The following is a 24,463-nucleotide window of genomic DNA, read 5'->3' as shown; positions in this document are numbered from 1 at the left end:
ACCCAATAAATGGTTGTTATTACTATTGCAAAGATTTCTGACTGAAAAATCTGTAGCTCTCTCCTTCCCAGAGCTTATACTTCCAGGAGAGATGATAATCTGAGCAACGTGTTATTTCGTATCTGTCTTAGAGATGACCTCATTTACCACCTTCTTCTACACCTGTGCGGGATGCTACTGTTCCGACACGGATTGTAACTTCACTGTTACAAGGTTGTTTCTGTTCCCTTAGTGCCTTAGGGAGAGATCCATGGAGTGGAGCACTTTAAGCATTGGAAGCTGCCCAGTTAATGGAACCAAACAGGAAAGGAGCCACAGAAGGCACAAGGAAGATTATTGAACACACACATCGTAGGAGGTCATAGCACAGGTCAGGAAAGCAGGGCACCATAGTACCCACTGGTGCCCAGAAACAGTCTGAAAAGCTCTCTGGACAGACTAAGATGGAGGAAGGAAGGAGAGGGCATTGCAGAGACTAAATCAAAGTCCGAGAGACAGAGCACTGTCTGTGTAACTGCCAGAGTGGTGGTGGCCTCCACACCTCGCTGGTAATCACCACGACTGAACACTCTGCTACAAGTTCCATATGTACTAACCAGTTCAGTCTTCCCCAAACTGTGCAGTAGGTGCTATTATTTTCCCACTTTGCAGATGAGGACATTGAGGCTCAGTAAGACTTAAAAGAATAGATGAAGAGGGCTTCCCTGGTGGCATAGTGGTTGAGAATCTGCCTGCCAATGCAGGGGACACGGGCTGGAACCCTGGTCCGGGAAAATCCCACATGCCATGGAGCAACTAAGCCCGTGCGCCACAACTACTGAGCCTGCGCTCTAGAGCCCGCGAGCCAGAACTACTGAGCCTGCGTGCCGCAACTACTGAAGCCCACGTGCCTAGAGCCTGTGCTCCGCAACAAGAGAAGTCACCACAATGAGAAGCCCGCGCACTGCAATGAAAAGTAGCCCCTGCTCGCTGCAACTAGAGAAAGCCCACACGCAGAAACGAAGACTCAACGCAGCCAAAAAAAGAAAAAGAAAAAAAAAAGAATAGATGAATAATACTTGTTTCTGGACCACTGTAATTGCCCTCCTGGATCCCCGCTGTCTGGCCCCATATCCTGGTTAATTCCAGTGCAGCTCTGAATACATGCCTCTCTGAATGGCCATCATTTCCCTGAATCCGACCTCCAGGCTGCTCTGTACATCATGTCCATCAACCTCACTCCCACTCCTTCTCTCGCCTAAGTCCTTCTACTGGGCTTTGAAGATCCTCTCCATCAACAGTCAACACCCTTCACCTTCATTTACTAGTTCAGCACCTTAGGAAATAAACTGGTGGTTATGAAGGGAATGGAGAACTAAGTTGGCTCATCAGTTTCACCAAGTAGGCATAGAAATAATCATTCTCTACTTATCACAATAAATGCTAGGCTGAGACCCTGGTTCTATTTTTAGTCTTACCTCCCTGCCTATACACTAAAAAACTTATATATAACTGAAAAAACTAGTATTACTAAATATTTCTGGTCACTGACCTTACCTGGGCCCCTGGTTCTACCTGATAATCTTAATCTATTTCTCTAATATTGTCCCTCTCCCACTTTGCACAAAACCTGTTTCATACCTTCTCCATTTTCTCAACATTTTAAACTTCCTTCCACTTGCCTCACTGTTAGGGATGACCTCACATCATTCATCATGGAGAAAACAGTTCCATGGGAACCTCCTCACCATGCCAGCCAAATCTGTAAACCTACCTGCACCTGAAGCCGTCTCACCTCCCTCCAACCTAGCATGAGATGATGGTCCCTCTTCCTGGCAAAGGCCATCATCTCCACATCTCGTTGTGTTGTTTCAGGGAGCTGCACCACTGTTGGCCCTTACGTGCTCTGGAAACTCTAGCCGCTTCCTTGCTACTTCCCCTTGACATCCAAACATCGTAAGAACAAGAGCGAACGAACAGCCTTCCCTGCACTCCACGTCTCCCTCCCGTCCTCAACTCCCTCCATCTCCCTTCACAGCCAGGCTTTCCCAAAGAGCTATCTCCACACTCTGTCTCCATTCTCTCACTTCCCACTGACTCCTCAACTCACGTTACCTGGGCTTCATCCTCAGAAATCCCCCACAAAGGGCTCTTGCTGAGCCTCCTATGGCTTCCATGTTGTTGAACCCTGTGGACGCTGATGTTCTCATCTTTCCGCCCTCTCTGCCGCAATCAACATAGCTGACCACACCCTCTTCTCATGGCTCCATGACACCACCCTTTCTTGGTTTCCACCCATAGCTCTGGCCCTCTTTCTCATCTTCTTTGCTGGCCTCTCCTCTTGTGAGCGGTGGAGTCCTTTGAGGCTCCAACCATGGTCCTTCTCTCCTTACTGTGTCCTCTCATCTTAGGTGGTCTCATCCACACCTGTGGCTTTTGTTGTCTTGAAGATAGGCTCTCCTCTGAGAACCAAAACCGTATAGACTATGCCCTGCTTTACGTGGCTACTGGCTGTATCTCCCAAGCATCTCAAACTTAACATATCCCAAAGTGCACACTTGACCCTACCTTCCCCTACCAAAACCTGGTCTTCTTCCAGCTTCCCCATCTGGGAAAATGGCACCCCCATTCATTTGGGACCTTAGCAGAAACTTGGGGCACAAGAACCCAGTTCTCCTGATTTGTGGTTCTGGGCTAACTGAGACAATGTTAGTAAAAGCTACGTCTCCATAGGAACCCTGCTTGTCCTATTCATGAGTCCAACCCAGGGGTCTGAAATCTGCTTTGAAATAATGGAACACTTACTTATCTCTTGGTTTTCCACAAAGCAGTGGCCCGAAGTAAAACCTCTCCAGGCTCACAATATACTTCTTAAAGATGACCTCATTCGGCTTCATGTCCCTCTTGTGCTGAGGGAAGACCACTCTGAACACAGGGGAGGAAGAGGAGAGGAGAGCTGTCTGAATTGCCTCCACACGAGGTACACATGAACCCAACACTCTTTGTTCAGCAAAGGGTCCAGGTGTCTGGAGACAGAACGACTCTTAATTTGAGGACATTTATTGAGCCTTTATTCCTGTACCCTCCCATCCCCAACCCCGAGTGAAGATAGTACAGTTTGAACTTGAGAAAAAAGATTCCCAGCGGTGTCTTTCACCGCTGATGATGGGTGAGCTGGATCCTTTATCAGCTGATGGGGCTGATGATGGAGCTGAGCTGGATTTCCTGTTCTAGTGTGCCCAGCTAGAAAAAGTCCTGAGAAACCCTATGGAAAACTAGTTCTGGTGGATCTTAACCAGCTTCTGAATTCGCTGTCCAACGTGGTCCCTTGGCGAGAACTGCAAAAAAGCTCCTCTCGGTGGACAAGCTATAAAAGGCCCCACTAGCTTGCTCAGTCAGGTGCATTTATGTGGTGCATAAGGGACTCAGTGTTTGGTAGCTCAGGGAAAAATCTCCTGCCTGTGGAGATTCACACATATATGGATATTACAGGATAAAAAGTCCTACAGTAAACACAAAATCTGTTTACATTTGCTATATAGTTAAATAAGCAAACTAACTTGTCACAGGAAGACTTTTCCCCCCTCTTCACTCCTATTAACTTTCTCTTTATTTCAGTCTCATGGTACCATATCATTCCTGTGACTTAGTCAATGTCACATGACTTTGACTTTGGAGCCCAGTACAAGAGGGCCTGAGATGCTGTCCCAGTTCCACATTTGTATTAAGAGGCATCTGGTTCAGGGCATCATGGGGGAAAATGAAAATGTATCTGTCAACCTTTTCTTTTCAAAACAAAGTACACTTACTTTGGGTCTTGGCAAATGTATGGGTAAGTGCAGACACCTCGGCAATAAAGCTGGTATTGGCGGTGAGTTCCAAGGATCTCAAAGTTAAACGTTTGGTCAAAGATCCCAAGATCATTGGAAGAGAAGTGCACTTGCAATGTCACCTCACCATTGGCTGGTACGATCCACCGGAAATGGTTCAGCCTGAAAATGAACACAGGCTTTTAAAGTGAGAACGCTTCCTTCGGGCCAAGAGAAGACAGGATTGGTGCCTGGGAGGAGTCTGGTCCTGCTGGGGTTATAGGCATGACCGCCCTGTTCCCATCTGGTGCTGTGACAGCCACACCCTCCATCTGGGGCTTCAGCCTTCCCCTCCCTGGGCTGCTCCGAGGCCCACCTGGGGAATTTCTCCTGTGAATGCTGCTCAGAGAGGTTGTTCTCCTCTATGTCTGACAGGGGAGCAGTGGTTCCAGAGGTTCCCCCAGAAAGGCCCTTCCTGTCGGAGGCCGTGCGACGTTTCTCCTTCTGAGTCTCGCGGGTCTGATCTGTTTTTTCTTTAGTTTTCTGTCTGCTCCCCTTAGATGAGGTGGTCTGCTCCTCCTGGGTCTTAATTAAAAATGAGCACCGGGTCTTAAACATTCATCTTATGAACACAGGAGCAGGAGACAGAGACGCCCATGCCATATGCCTACAGTCTGCGGTGACTGCGCTGCAGGTTCAGGAGGCTGGAGGCTGCCTAGAGCAGCAGGGCCCAGCCTATGACACTAGGGTACAAGGGAAGAGGTAGAGTGGAGAGAGTCTAGTGCTCTCCTTGGCACCTCATTCCCTGAGGAGGAGGCCAAAACTCCAGAGAACGCTTGAAGCCGGCAGGGAGTATGTTCCTATATTGCATTTTGTTGTTGCGTTTCCTTAATATCTTTTAATCTAGACCCCTCCCTCCCTCCCAATCACACTGACTTTTGGCAGAGACCAGATCCGTATTCTTACAGAATACTCCATAGCCTGCAAATTTCCTAACTATTCTCAGAGTGTCATTTAACTTATTCCTTTATTTGCCGCATTTCATGTAAACTGAAAATTAGATTTAAAAGCTTGATTAGATTCAGAGATGATGCTGTGTACACCGCACTCCATCACGATGGGAGACAAATAATGTCAGGCTGACCCCTGATTATAGACGCAAAGTGTGTCTGTGTGGCTGCAGCGGTGCCCGCCAGATCGTGGCCATGGCAAAGTGGACCTTCCCCTTTGTAACCAGCCGGTCACCTGTGGGGTGATGCTCTGGCTCAGAGTGAGAGTCTTGTTCCCTGACAAACCAGCACTGTGGGTATCCACTGGCACTCCTTAATCAATTATGTCCTTGGGTACACCAGTACTTCTTAAATTCTACCATGCCTCCTATAATTTTAGCTGCCATTCTTCTAGAAAGAAGCGCTTTCCTTCATCCGTTGGAGATGAACTAGAGTTCCTCCTAAAACCGTAAGTTAAAGAATGCTAAACTCTTGCCTCTTAGTGGTCAGTTTTCAGAAAAGAGGTTGGTGTAATAGTCACCTCTGATGGTGGCAATATTTTCTTCTTTATCTTTTTTATTGGACTCTGCTCAAGTAAGGCCTGCCCACCAATGCTGGGACCTCAGATGTTGATTTCCGACTTACTTATTAAACTGAAGTTTGGGGCTCTCTGTTACCTAACTGAGCTGTAGGCAGGGGCTAGAGGTGACTTTATTTGCTGCTGATTTTATTTGTTTTTTGCTGACATGCATGGTTTATACGAAGGAGGCTGTGTGGGGAGATTCAAATTTTGGGCCCCCATACTCCTCTGGGAATAAAAAGCCCCTCCCTAATTTTTAATATCCATGCATTCTGCATATGATCGGTCAAATCTATTTTTGCTTTGTGATTTATTCCACTAATTGTATATGTAATATATATTTTCTACTTTTACATGATTTCATTTTGATCGCTTATATTTTTAATCCAGGTGGAATTAATCTTACTGTATTGTGTCAGGCAAGGAGATTAAAAAGCAACTTTATCCAAAATATCCAATCTTCCCCATATAATTTCTTTAATAATCTGTCCTTTCTCTAATGGTGCGTGTTGCCTTAACTTGTATCTGTTGATGCTTGTATTCTTATGCACTGTGTAAATTACCTTGGATTCACAATACATTCTGATATCTCTTTAAAAGAGATAGTTTTGCTGCTTACTTTTTCTTGCAGATGAGCTGCAGAGTGATTCGGCAAGTTCCCTAAACCATCCACAGGAATTGCAAAGGTTGGAAGGTAAGAATCGGTCATTTTCAGTCTCTTCTTAGGGGAGTAGGAAGAGTCAGACCTGGGGAAGGTGCAGCTTAGGGAGGTTCAGGCAGAATCCCCAGAGAGTAGAGGGAAACACCCCAGTGAGCACGACACCCAACACTGCTTTTTCTGGCCACGTGGAGGGCCCGACTGAACTCCCGCCAAGGTCAGGAGGACAAGCTGCTCCCTTTACCTTTGAGGAGGCTGGGGTGGCTGAAAGCTCTGCTTCTGCTTCCACTTCTCTTTTCTCCTCCATCAGGGAGAGCTCTTTGGACGGTAGAGTTACAAACATGAAATGCTCCAGGATTTCTGTCATGGCCAAAGGCAGCCGCTTCACAGGGTAGGAGATGAGTGAGAATAAGGTAGGCGGCGGGATGGGTGGTCCAGAGGACCCCAGGCCCAAGAGGTCTAGGATCTAAAGGAAAAGCCCAAGATTAATTTCCTGTGCAGAGGGTGGGCTACCCCTAACTGCCTCCCTGAGTGAGCACAGGACGCTCAGACTCTCCCTCCTTTCTGTCAACTTTCTGATGCCCTGAGATGGGCTTGGGTCAGGGACAGCATGTAAAGGGTCTCTGACACAGCTCTGCAGGTCCTTCCAGATCCCCACGCCCCCAGACCCGGCTGGGGCTCTTGCTGTGGGCTGCGGGCTCCCTCTCTTATCATAACGCTTGTCATTTTATTATAACTGTCTGTCTTTGCAACTGGACTGTAAAGCCCATTAGGACCGGAACCAGGGCGATATAGCACATGGCCTAGCACACAGTAGGCACTCAAAAACAATCTCCGTTTAAAGAGACCAGCTCCTCAGGTTCTGATGTCTATAGCATAGAGTTGTTTCATTTATTTTCACATCCCCTGTTAATTTTTCTTTTACCTTTAAGTGTTCTTTCTTTCCAAAGGTGAAAGAGAGTTAGGGCTGGAGCAGGTCATATACAGAAAAGAAGAAAAAAAAAAAAAAACCCACCAAAGATTCTGGGAATGGGTTAAAAGATGGGAATGAAGAGAAAAGTAAAAAAAGAGACTTGAGAGAGAGACAACTTATCCCTATAGCATTTTCCTATTCTACTCTGATATATGATAAATGAGAGCATGCTCCAGAGCAGATGGCTTGAAAATCTAGTAGTAACTTCCCTCTCAGCTTGTAAAACCCTGCGAATAAGGATGCTATCCCCTGATTAATTGTTGTCATCACAACAATTAGGCCATCTGAGTGCCCATTCTATGGACTAAATGGGCTGTTAGGCCTAGCAAGTAACTACCTTCATGTAATCTTGTGTTTCTAATTCTCTGGGTCAGACAGCAGAAGACACTTCCTGACTAACATGTAGCTAGAGTTAACTCCCAGGATTTAGAACGTCTGTGAGGAAAGGGATGAATAATTTTTTTTTTGTTTTGTTTTTTTGTTTTTTTGGCGGTACGCGGGCCTCACTACTGTGGCCTCCCCCGTTGCGGAGCACAGGCTCCGGACGTGCAGGCTCAGCGGCCATGGCTCACCGGCCCAGCCGCTCCGTGGCATGTGGGATCTTCCCGGACCGGGGCACGAACCCGTGTCCCCTGCATCGGCAGGCGGACTCTCAACCACTGCGCCACCAGGGAAGCCCAGGGATGAATAATTTGTACCACTTATTAAATTAACAGAGGCAGGGAGTTCTTTAAGCTACAGTCTGACCTAGGACTCCTCTCTGGCTCCACTTCCCACCTTTTAAGGTTGCATCTAGTTTCTGATAAAAACTAAACCAGAGGGACTTCCCTGGTGGCGCAGTGGTTAAGAATCCACCTGCCAATGCAGGGGACACGGGTTCGAGCCCTGGTCTGGGAAGATCTCACATGCTGCGGAGCAACGAAGCCCGTGTGCCGCAACTACAGAGCCTGCACTCTAGCTCCCGTAAGCCACAACTACTGAGCCTGTGTGCCACAGCTACCAAAGCCCATGTGCCTAGAGCCCGTACTCCGCAATAAGAGAAGCCACCGCAATGAGAGGCCCGCGCACCACAACGAAGACCCAACACAGCCAAAAAAAATTTATTAAAAACAAAAACAAAAAAACTAAACTAGAGGTGGGCAAACTGTGGCCCTCTGGTGAAATCTCACTTGCTACCTGCTTTTGTAAATCAAGTTGTATTGGAACAGAGTCACGCCCATTCATTTACATATTGTTGGGGATCAAGACAGAGACTGTAGGACCTGCAGCCTCAAATATTTGCTTTCTGGCGTTTCACAGAAAAAGTCTGTCCCTGGACAAAAGGCTATCGTAATCATCCCCTCCAAACCACTGCCAAAGGGGCTTCTAGATATGCAATGGTTTTGTTTCTAGCAACAAAAAGCTGTCTGGTAGTATAATTTCTGTCACTGGAGGAAGCCTGTGGGAAAGAAATTTTAGAATAGTTGAGCCACTTGCGTCACCCCAAAGTATACCTGCCTTGCCAGCCCCCAACATAAGACTGTCAATGTTAAAAATCAACTGTACAGGTGGCTTTTTACGAGGCTAGACGGAATAGCTGAGATCTGTGGAACCCTCTGTGGATGTTTCACCACATGGAAAAAGGTCCTTTTAGGCATTATTGTCTTATATCCAAAGGGGCATCAGAGATTAATGGAATAAAGGGGATACGACGAGGATTAGCACCGCACAGCTCCCTGGCTCCCATCCTGGAGAAGAGCCTGTACCTGCTCCGCTTTGGGAAGCCTGTCATTCTCCAGGGCCTGCTTCCAGCTCGAGCCTTTGGAGTCGGGCATCTGGATGTTTATGAAGGGCACACCGAGATCCTTCTTCCCTTCGTGGTCCTCCTCCTTGCTCTCGCCCCCCTCGCTGCGCTCCTCCTGCGTGCGGAGCTTCTCTAGCCGCTCCCTCTCGGCCCTCGCCCGCTCCAGGCGCTCCCTCTCCGCGCGCTCCCTCTCCCGGTCCTTGCGGCCTCGGCGACCACCCGACGACGACGACGGCGGAACCTGGCGCTGGTCGGTTCCGGACTCATGGCTCGCATCCTCGGCCGCGGTATGATGCAGCAGAACTCCTTCCTTCCGGTCCCAGTACGTGAGGATGTTCTGGATATCCTTCAGAGACAACTCATAGGTCTTAAACTTCTGGGCCACGTTCTTGTCAGTGTCCTTCCAGAAGTCCCCTTCGCTGTCCTCTTGTTCCTGTGCAAGAGGAAACCCAAGCATGCTGATATCTGACAGCTGGTTCTTCTTCTTCTTGCTCAGTTCTTCCTTCTCCGCAGCCAACTGCTCCCTAACAGAGACTTTTCTTTCTATTGCGTCATTCTTCAGCTCTAGTTTGGAAAAAGTAAGAATCTAGGAGGCAAAACACATAAATTATTCTTAAAAGAGTTCTTTAAGGGAGAGCAAATCGCATAAAGAAGAGCAAGAGGGTGTTTAGTTTTGTAAGAAGGCCTCATACAATTCCAGGCACCTGGTATTCACACTAGGGCTGTGCCTAAGAATCGCCTGGGGGCCTTTCTCAAAATAGCCGTTCTGTGGTCCTTCCTTGTCATACAGCTGGCTGGGGCCTGGCATTATGCACTTGGTAAAAGGTGCACAGCAACTGTGATGTGCACTTGTGGTTGAGAGCTGCTGTTTTGAAGGATCAGCGGGAAAGGATCCCCAAAATGATCCTCTCTTCGGGAGAGGCCAGAGTGTAGAGGTCCAATCCTGGTCGCACGGCCTGCTAGCTGTGTGATCTTGGGTGAGCAATTCACATCTCTGTCCTATCTGTATAATGTTGATAGTAATATTAATAAGTACCTCAGAGGACTACTGAAGATTAAATGTGTGAATACATGTAAAAAGCTTATAATAGCGTCAATCCCAATTCCTCCCACCCCACCCCTCTCCCCCTTGGTATCCATACATTTGTTCTCTACGCTAGTGTCTCTATTTCCGCTTGGTAAATAAGGTCATCTGTACCATTTTTCTAAATTCACATATATATGTTAATATATGATATCTGTTTTTCTCTTTTTGACTTACTTCACTCTGTATGACTCTCTCTAATTGACACATATATGCTGTTGATACTATGTATAAAATAGACAACTGATGGGAACATACGGTACAGCACTGGGAACTCTGCTTATGCACTGTGGTGTCCTAAATGGGATGGAAATCCCAAAGGGAAGGGATATATGTATATGCATGGCTGATTCATTTTGGTGTGCAGTAGAAGCTAACACAACGTTGTAAAGCAACTATACTCCAGTAAAAATAATTTTAAAAAAGCTTATAATAGTGTCTGCCGCAGAGTAAAGGGTCTCTTAATGTCAAGTTATTAAAATTATACAGGTTATGTATATAATCAGTATTGTTGGGAACAGATGAGGGTTTAGAATCTGGCTGCACTCCAGCCTTTTAAACAAACCTGCATTTATATAATGAAGCTGGCATAGAGAAACCAACCTTATTCTCTTTCTTACTGCCCTTTTAAACCTGCTTTGTGGGCTCTGATTTTCTCTTCTCCAATGAACTCCTCTGGGAGGCTTCAAAGGCTTTTGGGTCATTCTTTGATGACATAAAGTCCAGTTCAGTCTAATGATCACTGTCTGCAGTACAGCCCAGTGACAGCTCTGTTCCTGCCTAAGTTCAGGCTTGGAGGCAGCGGCCCAGGTTGGCTACTCACCTCACCGCACTGCATCAACTCCTCCTCCACCTGGCCCTCTCTACAGCCTTGAGAGAACCGCTGGCAAGGCTGTCTGCCGGCGGGGCGGGGGTGTCTCACCTTAGTTGTGTAGGGAGGGGAGGGGCTTGGCGCCTACTGTATTATTCCCCATCTGTAGGTCACTGCCAAGACACTGAGAGTTCTGTTTGGACACCCTGTTCTAAGCAGAAGTGGATTTTGCATGGACGAATAGGCCTGCCGAGGGGAGGACTTGTACCTGGAAGGTTGCGGGAGTCTGAACTCCAGGTCTGCTTGTTTCTCGTGCCTGTTTTGGTGCCGAAGTTCTGTGCACTCAGACCCTGCTCCTTCCTGAGCTCTACCTGATGGGGATCCCTGGACATGGAGTCCTTTGCCCTTATGTCTACCTCCTGGGATCGGTCTGCACCTCGTCTGGGAGTCTGGCTTTAGTTTCACCCTCAGAACTCCCGATGCTGGAATGGCCGCTGTGCACACCAGCTAGCCACACCCCTTGGCCACCAGCGCCATCCTGGGCACAGCTCTGGCCATTCTGCCCTTCCCGTATCACGGAGGGCAGAGACGTGACAGCTGAGCTTGGCAGGCTGATAAACGCAAGGACAGCTTATGCTGGAGCATCTCCCTTGACTGTTGGCAAGGATCAGCCCTTGGTTGAACACACTGACTTGGTGGCTCACTGGAGGCAACTCTTTCCTACTAGCCTATTTAGCACCATCCAGGGGACTGCAGGGGACAGTGGAAAGAGCCAGGTCTGTGCTCACACACAACCGGTATGGCTTTATCCTGTTCAACCTCAGATGGGGTTCATGTCTATGAAGCTCCGAGGGACAGCAGGACGCAAAAGGGCAGGATTAGGCGAAGCATAAGACAGCCCTGGAGGCAGAGTCAGTGATCAACAAATGTTGGTCCCTTTCCTCCTACCTTCTGCACCACCACAACATCTACACAGTCTCCGGTCAGTTCTTTGGAGGGGAAGTGTGCTGGGCTGACTGGCCGGGTGCAGTGGTGGACCCCTCTGTGCCTGCCCTTTGCTAAGGGACGAGTGAGGGCTGCTACCTGCCGACTTGGTGTCTGAGATTTCTTCACGGGCTGCTCCTCCTTCATGGGTCCCTGCTTTGGCTTTTTGTTCCTCCGTTTTAGCTCATCTTCTTCCTTCTGCCGCTCAAGCTCCTGCTGTAGCTTCTTTTCCAGCATCTCCTTTGACAGTCTCTCCAGCTCCCTTCATCAAGCCAGGCAGAGAAAACAGAGTCCAGAGGCCCTCCTGCCCAAGCCCCTCCCCTGCCTGGGATCACGTGGTGGGAGGACATGGGGCAGAGCTTTCTTGGGCATAAAAAGAAGGAACAAAGAAAGCTGGGTATACAGGAAGGAAGGAAGAAGGAAGGGAGGGAAGAGAAGGAAAGAAGGAAAGAAAGGAGGAGAGGACGGCTCACGTCTATCTTTGAATGGTCATTCAGCAAAACTGATAATTGAAGCTCAACTAAGTGGAATTCTCAACTAATCTGTATTTCTATTCCAAACTCCTTTCACAGGAGAGTGAGGCAAGGGCTGGAAATAAGCTTGATGTTAGCACTTTTAAAAAGCAACTTTCAAAGATCGTTCTGATATCGGTACAGATGAAGCCCAGCTTCCTTCCTACACTCACGTCGTAGGTTTAGATAAGAAGAAATGGTGTTTTTAAGAGCAGTCCCCACCCTGGCTAGCTCGGAGCCATGGTGCTGGAGCTGAAGGCCACATTCCTCTCTTTCCTTCTCTTTCTTTCCTTTCCAGCTATGGATTCAAACGTGTTTGCCCTGCTGCTAATGGCAGAGAGGGCACCAAGCCTGGGCACCAAGTACAAACAAGAGTGGAGGGGATAGCATTTCTGAAGATATGAAATCCATCTATTTTCATCTCTGGGAATCCCTAGTTGTCCCCAGCTGCTGTGGCTCTCTGTCCACTGAAGCTGACTCATCATGACTTCATTACTTCGTGTGTGTGTGTGTGTGTGTGTGTGTGTGTGTGTGTGTGATACAAACAAGTCACTGCTGACCTTGGAGGATCAGATTTGCATTTCCTAAGTCCACTGTGAGATGAACGCCTGAAAGTAATGAACTGGATGAGAAAGAAAAGCGACTCCTTTGAAATCCCAAAGCTGGGATTTGCATACCTCTGGAGGACTGGGCATATTTACAGTAGACGATGCAGGAGAAGAGATGAGGGTATATGTACTGCATACTGCAGAGGACATGAAAGCTCTTTTGGGGCCAGTGGGAGGAGTCTGGAGGTGGAGGGAGAGGACAGAAGGGGGTTAAATTGTAGGCAGGCATCTTGGCCTTCCCCCTCCAATGTTTGGAATCCTAAGGAGGGATAGGAAATAGGACCCCCTCCCTTGGCATGTTTGAAGACCTGAGGGCAGAAAGGACGTATTTCTCGCTGTCCACCTGTATCTGAGATGGCCCGAGATAGTGGCCTAAGTGTCTTGGGTGGTGTGGAGGGGATCCAGTCGTTCCTGTGTGGTCCCCAGGGATAGGCACAGAAGGTGGCTGAGAGGACTGGCTTGGGAGCCTGCCCAGGGTCTCTGATGAACTGCCCAGGCTGAGGATCAAGTGAGAGAGGCGGTCAGACCTCAGGGAATGGACAGCACCACCAAAGGCCAAGATGGTAGCCAGGGAAGGAGGAGAAATGGCTGAGTTATGCAGGGGCAACCACCATGCCCATGTCACAAGAATGTCCCCTGGGTCACCAGCTGTGGACACCTGAGCACAGAAGTTGATGAGCCACAATTGTCACGGGGAGCCAGCAGGAGCCCCAGGACAGCACAGGGGCCAGAAGCCCCTCCCCTCATCAAATTACATAACCTTTCCCTGAGTCCCAGCTGTCCCCAAGAAAGAAGGAAGGAGAGGAGAATGGAGACCTGGCAAGGCTGCAGCAACCAGCACCCTGGATGTGTAAGATATGTGTCTCTGCTCTCAGCAATTCATCCTCCTGGGTCTCCTGTGGCCACTGCTCCCCCGCTCCTCCACCCCGGATGACCACGGTCTCTGGGATGGGCCGTGTGCCTGACGGAAGTTGCTCCCCGGGGCTGCGCTTCCGTTCTGACAAGCCCCTGACACTGACCTTCTCTTCCTCTCCCGGAGGGCCTGCTGAACCTCTCGATTGAACACTATTTTCTCCTCCTCCGTCAAGGCATCATATTCTTCCTCATCCATGTTTTGCAGACGCTCCTTCTCTCTCTGAAGCGCTTCCCTGCGTTTGTGTTCTGTCGGGGGAACAAACAGGAAGGTGGGGAAAACTCACTCAGCAGCTTTGGCTGCAGGGTTCCCCTGTGGTTTAGCTCTCAGCCTAAACAGGCTGCGGAGGATGTGTGACAGTGAGAGGTGGCTGGTGCCACAGGCGGCATTCCTAATCGCTGGTGGGGTTTCCTGCATTCACAAATTGGTTTCCACCTGTGGCAGGCTGAATAGAGGCCCCAGAGAGGTCCCCGTCCTAATACCCAGAACCTGTGAATATGCTAGCTTACATGGCAGAAAGGACTCTGCAGATGTGATTATATTAAGGACCTTGAGTTGGGGAGATTATCCTGGATTATCTGAGTGGGCCCAATACAATCAAAGAGGCCCACTAGAGGGAGGCAGGAGGGTCAGGCTCAAGAAGATGTGACGAAGAAGCAGAGGGAGAGAAGCAGATGTGACGATGGAGGCAGGGGTCAGAGAGCTGCGAGGCAGGGACCACGAGCCAAGAAATACAGGCAGCCTCTAGAAGCTGGAAAAGGCAAGGGAAAGGAGTCTCCCCTAGAGCCTCCACAGGAACGTGGCTCTACTGACACCTCAATTTTAGGACTTCTGACCTCCAGGACTGTAAGATAATAAATCTGTGTTAAGTCACCAAGTTTGAAGTAATTTGTTATAGGAGCAAAGTAACATACCACGCACTGACTTTACCTATTATTAACATATGCCCCCAAAGTGCTCAGGGCGAAACAACCACTTGCAGACCAAGGGGAACCGCCTTCCACACCCTACAGGTCCTGAGGTGTGGTTCACCCTCGGCACGAAGGCACTCAGCTTCTTCTGCACCTTCACCAGCACCACATTCTCACCTGACATTTCTGTAAGGTTGAGCTTTGGGCTCGGAGATCTACATCCTGAGTTCTTTCTCTGACACTTACCGAGGGATAGTAACAAGTCAGAATGATAATTCCTCCTTCATAGGGCTGTTGTGGAGATCAAATAAGCAATCGTGTAAGGTACCTAGCCCAGCGCCTGGCACATTCATAAATGTTCAATAAAAATTAGATTTTAATATAATAATATTGCTACTGTACGCTCCCTCTGGATTTTTAAAAATGATTCAGGGACTAGGAGCCCATATGGAAACTGTGAAAAACTAAAACTTCAATCTACAGATGATTGAGAAAATGAAAAGAGATACTTTTTTCTAAAAGTTGATCACTGAGGGGAAATGAGCTTTCTGGAAAACTAGGAATCTAGATGTTGAAATACTGCCGAGAGATGCCTGGTCGTTCCTTCTAATTTTTCTCTGCATGAGAATAAAAGGAAGCAATCTTTGAGTTCTGTTTAAGAACTAAGAGAGCTCAGTGTTTGCAAATGTCTCCTTAAATGGAAAAGCATTATGATTGGTGTAGATTGTTCTAGAAGAGAGAAGTAAGGCTGAGTTAGGAAGGGCAGTGATGCGGCCAGCTGGGTCTGCTTCCGACTCAACCAGGAACTTAAGCTAACATTACTTTCTTTGTGTGTGTGTATGTACTTTTCAATCGTTGAAAACTTTTTCCAGGCCACTGATGTAATGACAAAAAAGAAAAGGGTTCAGAGTTACACAGATCTTACTGATTTGCGATGTGACCTTACACAAGACTTTGGATACCTCTGAGCCTCATTTTCCTCATCTGTAGAACTGGGGCAGCAATCTTCATAGGGTTGTTGTGAGCATTAAATGACCCAAAGTGTCATTTAAAGACATTTACAGTGTACACCCTGTCTGCTGCAGTGCCTGGTACACGGTAGGCTAAGATGTAGAAATTGTTTCATAAAGTGATCAGCACCTCTGGTCTTACAGGAAATGCACAGTTGACTTAAAACCGACAAGCTAATGCGTCAACTGAGTCAGGATGGGACCTGTGATCGGGTCCCCTCAGCTAGGCTGTAATTACAGAGAAGATGAAGGGATGCAGTGTGATGGGGGAAAGAGGAAGGTGCCTGCAGTCAGAAGATCTGGGTTCATCCTTCCTTCTATAATCTCTCAAAAGGTCACTTGTGTCTCAGTTCGTTCACATGAAAAGTAGAAATAAGAACTCCCAGCCACCTTCCAGGGCAGAGGCGGGGTGCCAATGAGATGGCAAATGTAATAGTTTCATGTAAACCATGGCATGGAAGGACTGTAAAAAGCCTAGAGCTCTGTTTAAAGGAAAGACCTGTAGGGCTTGGGACGGACAGCCTAGGAGGGTATGGGCTTGCCTTCTTGCTCCTTTTTGGCCTTCTCCTCTGCCTTCATGGCTGCATAATCTTGGGCCACGTTGATGACATAGATATGCTCCCGGGTGCCAATGGCCTTCAGCAGGCAGAGGAGAGCCGAAGCCGCATTCTGAGCGAAGAGCGTCTCCAGGCTGTCAAACACCACTCCTCGGTAGCAGTCACTCAGCTGAAACCAGAGAGCAGAGACAGTTACTGTGGCCACAAGATCATCTGTTCTCTAAGGAGGAAAGTTGCTTGTTCTTTTGTTGGTGCTTTTACTGGTGCTGCAATTGGTTCTGCAGACCTACTAGGTCTGGATGAAAATCCCATTCAACTGCCCTTCCACCTGCTAGATTCCAGGGGCTGTAATTAAATAAGAGAGAAAAATAAAAACATTTTAGCAGTCATGAAAGATCTTTACCATACATATTTGTAGAGTAAAGGATTTATTCTGTCTCTATAGAGATAAAGAAGACAAACTAAATGTTAAAGCGAGGGTCTGGGAAGATCCATGAAGTACAGGGAAGGAAGATGCAAAGGAAAGGTGTCCCCATGCAGCAAGGGCAGCTGTAGCAGATGGGCCATTTGTATCTTCCTTAGTGGTATTCCTGCCTTGGAGTGTAATGGTTTTGATAACATTAGCTATTGTAGAACAGTCTTGGCTGTGCAGCAGTGTTACTTAAAGTGTAGTGCACAGACTAGCCACCATTGGCTAGGAACTGAATACTACCAGTTTTTGACGAGACAAGAATCTTGTGTCAGAAAATCGACTACTACAATCAGTAAATACACTATTTAGTTTAGCTGCTGGTTTTCTTTGCCTTGTAGGAAGGCTTTGTCAATAAAGGAAGCAGGGCCAGCTCCGCATCTCATCAGAGGCCAGTACTTTGAGTAGCACGGCTCTCCTGGCTTACTGTGGGCTTTACCAACGATTCTCAGCCTTCATCTGGGTGCAGGAAACACCTGCACACTTACTAGACCGCTTAGCTCAAATCACCTGAGAGCAACAGCACCTTTAATGCAGTAGTGAGTTCAAACCTTAACACGAATCACTTCTGGTGATGACATTCCTCCTCTTCCGGGAAACTCAAGTCTAATTTTGTTATATTTAAATGCGCAATTAATAGTGTGGCCCATTTTCGAAAACCAAAGCAAACACAGAACTCTAGGACACGGTGAACAATTTAGTTCTCTGTAAGCCATAAGCAGCAAACACTCCCAAATCCTGCGGATCTAGTTTTCTTTTAACTGTACACCACTTATGAAAAATCAAAGCAAAAAGAAACAGTTATTGTGCTTCTGATTTTAACAGCAATATATCATTATAAAATAATTCAGAAATGTATGAAGGTTATAAACCTATAATCTTGCTATTCAAAGATAACCACAGTTAACATGTACTTTAAGTGTTTTTACTATGTGTATGATATACATTTGTAAATATTTTTAGAGAAATATAATTGTGCTTTACATACTACTTCATAATCTGCTTTTTTCAGTTAACAACATATTGAAAACTTACCTTTACCACAATTAACATAGCTCCAAATTCTAACTCTTCATGGCTCCACGTTATAATTTTTAACATACCACTGTAGGGCTGTACCATGAGTCTGTCTTTGTGTGTGTATGTTTTGAAGGCGCTACCTTCTGCCCACTGGTCCTTTAAGGTGAGTGGCTTCAGGCAGCAGACTGAGCCAGGGTCAGAGACTGACAAGGGCTGTGTCAAAAGGACAAAAGAGGGTGAAGAAACCCATCTTTCCTCTCCAAGACCCCTGGGTTCTGAGCTGCTGTGGGTGGGTGATGGCTCAGAATCTCAGCTCACAGCATGGGGACGATGTGTGAGCCCTGCATCTCTGTGCAGGTGGGTGTGGACGTACCTGAATACGCTCGGCCAGGATCTGAGTGAAGAGCTCCTCAGGGAGCACGCAGCTCACAAGCCCGGTATCACCTCCAATACTGGTGCTGAGGCTGAGCCGGCGCTGTGCGGGTCCTGAGGGGAGAGGGCTGGAGGAAATCTGTTCAGAGAAAGAAGGATCACGAGTTAGAACCCAGCTTGGTGTTCCAACAACTCGTACACTTACGAGCCATGTTACCTCGGGAAAATCATCTCATCTCTCTGGGTCTCATTTCCTCATCTGTAAAATGGGGATTGCACTGTAAAATGGAAGATTCCTATCTCACTTAAAAGAACTGCTGTAACCTTCAAGCAGGAACACTGTGGAAGGTGCTTTATACGTGTACCAAACAGCAAACATTTGTTCGTGCATTCAACAAATATTCATTGAACACTTTTGATGCACCAGGGACCCCTCTAGTACCAGGGATGCAACCACAAACGAGGCTGGCAGTGTTGCTGCCCACGTGGTCCTTGTGTTCAAATGGGGGGCGGGAGACAGAAAAGGAGCACATGAATATACAGATCACTGATATAATATCAGATAGTGATGAGTGCAAGGAAGAAAACAATCAGTTAAGGGAATAAAGAACCATGACAGGGTTTAACAACGGCTATTTAGAGACCAGATCCTGAGAGATGGGTCTTTGTGAAAGGGAACAGCAAGGTCCCTCATCATGAGTGTGCTGTGGGTGTGTGGGAAGCACACAGGAGCCCAGGGCGACTGCAGCTGAGTGAGCAATGGGGAAGATGGTCAGGCTTAAAGTCGAAGATACAGTCAGGCCAGAACATGCAGGGCTTGCAGGACAGTAAGGAATTTGGATTTTATTCCAAGTATTATGGGAAGTTGTTGGCAAGTTTGAGGCAGATAAATGATCCTGTTTTGCTTTTTAAAAGACCACTCTACCTGCACAGGATAACAAGAGTGAAGCAGGAAGATTAGTTAGTTAGATATCTCTGTGGTCAAGGCAGCAGATGATGGCGGCAGGGACAAGGACAGTCATGATGGAAATGGCTGATACAGGGTATATTCTGGAAGTAGAGCCAATAGGATTTGGCAAGGGATATGAAAGAAAGAGAGGTATCAAGCATGACTCCTTGAGTTTTGACCTGAGCAAGTTGGAAAGTGGTGAAGTTATTTATTAAGACAGGAAAGACTGAAGGAAGAACATTTGCCTTCTCTTGTTTTGTTTTTTTGGGGTAAATAAGTGTTTTGTTTTTTTTGGGGTAAATAAGTGTCAATTTTTGGACATATAAATTTTGAGACATCTTGAAGCCATTCAGTAGAGATATTTAATGTGAGTTTGGATATATGAACCTCAGCGTGGGGAGAAATTAGAGCTGGAGATAGAAATTTAAGAGTCATAAGGATACTGAAAATATCTTTAAGAAATGAAGTGGATGAGACCATCTATAAAGAAAAGAGTAGATAACTTAGTCCTAGCCTACTCTGAAAACCTAGGAATCTGGAGGAGATGGAGAAACTGGGGGAGTGGAGAGAGTCATTAATGAGGCAGATGGGAAAGTAGAAGCGCATGGTGTTCTGAAATCCAAGTAAAGAAAGCGTTTCCCGGAGGAGGGGGTTATCAGCTGCCAAAGAGGTCACGTGAGGTGAGGACAGAAAACTGGCCACTGGATTGGACAAGATGAAGGTCAATGACCTTGAGAAGAGTAGCCAGTGCAGTGGTGAGGACAAAGGCTCACTGGAATAGGTGGAAGAGACAATGGTGGTGAGGACAAGGACGCAATCATCCAGCAACCCTTTGGAGGAATAGCTATGGAGAGGAGCTGAGAGATGAGGTAATACCTGTAGGGGGATCTGGGGCTGTGGGAAAGTATTTTAAAGTTGGGAGGTAATGCAGCATGCATAGATGATGACAGGAAGGATTCAACAGACAGGGGAGATAAACAAATGAGAGAGAGGACACAACTGCAGGGATTGAGCCCTTGAATGAGAGAGAAGGGGTGGAGTCCAGTGCTCATGTGTAGGGGTAGGATTTGGATGAGAGCAGGGGCAGGCTTTGGATGAGAGCAGGGGCAGTTACTCTGGGGCAGGGAAGGCATAGCACCAGGTGAGAATGAAGGCTGGCTGGTAGGTTTGGTGGTTGGAGGATAAGGTGGTTGTCTTCTGGTTGTTGCTGTGCCCTCCATGAAGCCAGAAGAGAGATCAGTAGCTGAGAATGAGAAAGAGGAAAGTGTCTCAGAGGTTTGGAGAGGGGTAATGGCAATAAAACAGCTATCTTGAAGAGATGGAGGGCAAATATACTAGGGCAGATCTGAGAGTCCACTTGAGATTTGTGGTCTTAAATTTATTTATTTATTTAATTTTTAATTTATTTTTTTATACAGCAGGTTCTTATTAGTCACCGATTTTACACACATCAGTGTATACATGTCAATCCCAATCGCCCAGTTCATCACACCACCACCACCAACCCCCCTGCCGCTTTCCACCCTGGATGTCCATACGTTTGTTCTCTACATCTGTGTCTCTATTTCTGCCCTGCAAACCGGTTCATCTGTACCATTTTCTAGGTTCCACATATATGCGTTAATATACGATATTTTTTTTTCTCTTTCTGACTTACATCACTCTGTATGACAGTCTCTAGATCCATCCACGTCTCAACAAATGACCTAATTTCGTTCCTTTTTATGGCTGAGTAATATTCCACTGTATATATGTACCACATCTTCTTTATCCATTCCTCTGTCGATGGGCATTCAGGTTGCTTCCATGACCTGGCTACTGTAAATAGTGCTGCAATGAACACTGGGGTGCATGTGTCTTTTTGAATTATGGTTTTCTCTGGGTATATATGCCCAGTAGTGGGATTGCTGGATCATATGGTAGCTCTATTTTTTTTAAGGAACCTCCATGCTGTTCTCCATAGTGGCAGAATCAATTCACATTTCAACCAACAGGGCAAGAGGGTTCCCTTTTCTCCACACCCTCTCCAGCATTTGTTGTTTGTAGATTTCCTGATGATGCCCATTCTAACTGGTGTGAGGTGATACCTCATTGTAGTTTTGATTTGCATTTCTCTAACAATTAGTGATGTTGAGCAGCTTTTCATGTGCTTCTTGGCCATCTGTATGTCTTCTTTGGAGAAATCTCTATTTAGGTCTTCTGCCCATTTTTGGATTGGGTTGTTTGTTTTATTAATATTGAGCTGCATGAGCTGTTTATATATTTTGGAGATTAATCCTTTGTCCATTGATTCGTTTCCAAATATTTTCTCCCATTCTGAGGGCTGTCTTTTCGTATTGTTTATGGCTTCCTTTGCTGTGCAAAAGCTTTGAAGTTTCATTAGGTCTCATTTGTTTATTTTTGTTTTTATTTCCATTACTCTAGGAGGTGGGTCAAAAAAGATATTGCTGTGATTTATGTCAAAGAGTTTTCTTCCTATGTTTTCCTCTAAGAGTTTTATAGTGTCCAGTCTTACACTTAGGTCTCTAATCCATTTTGAGTTTATTTTTGTGTATGGTGTTAGGGAGTGTTCTAATTTCATTCTTTTACATGTAGCTGTCCAGTTTTCCCAGCACCACTTATGGAAGAGACTGTCTTTTCTACATTGTATATCCTTGCTTCCTTTGTCATAGGTTAGTTGACCATAGCTGCGTGGGTCTATCTCTGGGCTTTCTATGCTGTTCCATTGATCTATGTCTCTGTTTTTGTGCCAGTACCATATTGTCTTGATTACTGTAGCTTTATAGTATAGTCTGAAGTCAGGGAGTCTGATTCCTCCAGCTCCGTTTTTTTCCCTCAAGATAGCTTTGGCTATTCGGGGTCTTTTGTGTCTCCATACAAATTTTAAGATTTTTTGTTCTAGTTCCGCAAAAAAATGTCATTGGTAATTTCATAGGGATTGCATTGAATCTGTAGATTGCTTTGGGTAATAGAGTCATTTTCACAATATTGATTCTTCCAATCCAAGAACATGGTATATCTCTCCATCTGTTGGTATCATCTTTAATTTCTTTCATCAGTGTCGTATAGTTTTCTGCATAAAGGTCTTTTGTCTCCCTAGGTAGATTTATTCCTAGGTATTTTATTCTTTTTGTTGCAATGGTAAATGGGAGTGTTTCCTTAATTTCTCTTTCAGACTTTTCATCATTAGTGTATAGGAATGCAAGAGATTTCTCTGCATTAATTTTGTATCCTGCAACTTTACCAAATTCATTGATTAGCGCTAGTAGTTTTCTGGTGGCATCTTTAGGATTCTCTATGTATAGTATCATGTCATCTGCAGACAGTGACAGTTTTACTTCTTCTTTTACAATTTGTATTCCTTTTATTTCTTTTTCTCCTCTGATTGCCGTGGCTAGGACTTCCAAAACTATGTTGAATAATAGTGGCGAGAGTGGACAACCTTGTCTTTTTCCTCATCTTAGAGGAAATGCTCTCAGTTTTTCACGTTTGAGAATGATGTTTGCTGTGGGTTGCTCGGATTTGGCCTTTATTATGTTGAAGTAGGTTCCCTCTATGCCCACTTTCTGGAGAGTTTTTATCATAAATGGGGGTTGAATTTTGTCAAAAGCTTTTTCTGCATCTATTGAGATGATCATATGGTTTTTATTCTTCAATTTGTTAATATAGTGTATCACGTTGATTGATTTGCGTATATTGAAGAATCCTTGCATCCCTGGGATAAATCCCACTTGATCGTGGTGTATGATCCTTTTAATGTGTTGTTGAATTCTGTTTGCTAGTATTTTGCTGAGGATTTTTGCATCTATATTCATCAGTGATATTGGTCTGTAATTTTCTTTTTTTGTAGTATCTTTGTGTGGTTTTGGTATCAGGGTGATGGTGGCCTCATAGAATGAGTTTGGGAGTGTTCCTTCCTCTCCAATTTTTGGGAAGAGTTTGAGAAGGATGGGTGTTAGCTCTTCTGTAAATGTTTGATAGAATTCACCTGTGAAGCCATCTGGTCCTGGACTTTTGTCTGTTGGAAGATTTTTAATCCAGTTTCAATTTCATTACTTGTGATTGGTCTGTTCATATTTTCTTTTTCTTCATGGTTCAGTCTCGGAAGGTTATACCTTTCTAAGAATTTGTCCATTTCTTCCAGGTTGTCCATTTTATTGGCATAGAGTTGCTTGTAGTAGTCTCTTAGGATGCTTTGTATTTCTGCAGTGTCTGTTGTAACTTCTCCTTTTTCATTTCTAATTTTATTGATTTGAGTCCTCTCCCTCTTTTTCTTGATGAGTCTGGATAATGGTTTATCAATTTTGTTTATCTTCTCAAAGAACCAGCTTTTAGTTTTATTGATCTTTGTTATTGTTTTCTTTGTCTCTATTTCATTTACTTCTGATCTGATCTTTATGATTTCTTTCCTTCTGCTTACTTTGGGTTTTGTTTGTTCTTCTTTCTCTAGTTCCTTTAGGTGTAAGGTTAGATTGTTTGAGATTTTTCTTGTTTCTTGATGTAGGCTTGTATAGCCATAAACTTCCTTCTTAGAACTGCTTTTGCTGCATCCAATAGCTTTTGGGTCATCATGTTTTCATTGTCACTTGTCTCTAGGTATTTTTTGATTTCCTCTTTGATTTCTTCAGTGGTCTCTTGGTTATTTAGTAGTGTATTGTTTAGCTTCCATGTGTTTGTTTTTTTTACGTTTTTTTCCTTGTAATTCATTTCTAATCTCATAGCGCTGTGGTCAGAAAAGATGCTTGATATGATTTCAATTTTCTTAAATTTACCGAGGCTTGATTTGTGACCCAAGATGTGATCTATCTTGGAGAATGTTCCATGCACACTTGAGAAGAAAGTGTAATCTGCTGTTTTTGGATTGAATGTCCTATAAATATCAATTAAATCTATCTGGTCTATTGTGTCATTTAAAGCTTCTGTTTCCTTATTTATTTTCATTTTGGATGATCTGTCCATTAGTGTAAGTGAGGTGTTAAAGTCCCCCATTATTATTGTGTTACTGTCGATTTCCTCTTTTATAGCTGTTAGCAGTTGCCTTATGTATTGAGATGCTCCTATGTTGGGTGCATATATATTTATAATTGTTATATCTTCTTCTTGGATCGATCCCTTGATCATTATGTAGTGTCCTTCCTTGTCTCTTGTAACATTCTTTATTTTAAAGTCTATTTTGTCTGATATGAGTATTGCTACTCCAGCTTTCTTTTGATTTCCATTTGCATGGAATATCTTTTTCCACCCCCTCACTTTCAGTCTGTATGTGTCTCTAGGTCTCAAGTGGGTCTCTTGTAGACAGCATATATATATGGGTCTTGTTTTTGTATCCATTCAGCAAGCCCATGTCTTTTGGTTGGAGCATTTAATCCATTCATGTTTAAGGTGATTATCAATATGTATGCTCCTATTACCATTTTCTTAATTGTTTTGGGTTTGTTTTTGTAGGTCCTTTTCTTCTCTTGTGTTTCCCACTTAGAGAAGTTCCTTTAGCA

General features: G+C 45.5%; 1 protein-coding gene across 1 annotated transcript in view; it reads right to left on the bottom strand.

Annotated features, from left to right (window-relative positions):
- HYDIN (HYDIN axonemal central pair apparatus protein) overlaps nucleotides 1–24,463 on the bottom strand; it is a 435,992-nt gene that overhangs the window by 71,586 nt on the left and 339,943 nt on the right. Inside the window, exons 43-51 of the mRNA XM_060288997.1 lie at nucleotides 18,024–18,161; nucleotides 16,147–16,330; nucleotides 13,790–13,931; nucleotides 11,750–11,912; nucleotides 8,734–9,357; nucleotides 6,260–6,481; nucleotides 4,165–4,373; nucleotides 3,789–3,971; nucleotides 2,785–2,904 (exon numbers count right to left, since the gene is read on the bottom strand). Of these exons, the coding sequence (XP_060144980.1) occupies nucleotides 2,785–2,904; nucleotides 3,789–3,971; nucleotides 4,165–4,373; nucleotides 6,260–6,481; nucleotides 8,734–9,357; nucleotides 11,750–11,912; nucleotides 13,790–13,931; nucleotides 16,147–16,330; nucleotides 18,024–18,161 (1,985 nt within the window). The remainder of the gene's footprint in view (nucleotides 1–2,784; nucleotides 2,905–3,788; nucleotides 3,972–4,164; nucleotides 4,374–6,259; nucleotides 6,482–8,733; nucleotides 9,358–11,749; nucleotides 11,913–13,789; nucleotides 13,932–16,146; nucleotides 16,331–18,023; nucleotides 18,162–24,463) is intronic.

This window comes from Globicephala melas, chromosome 19 (genome assembly GCF_963455315.2).
Source record: "Globicephala melas chromosome 19, mGloMel1.2, whole genome shotgun sequence".
NCBI classification, from domain to species: Eukaryota; Metazoa; Chordata; class Mammalia; order Artiodactyla; family Delphinidae; genus Globicephala; species Globicephala melas.
This window is presented reverse-complemented; position numbering and strand designations above follow the sequence as displayed.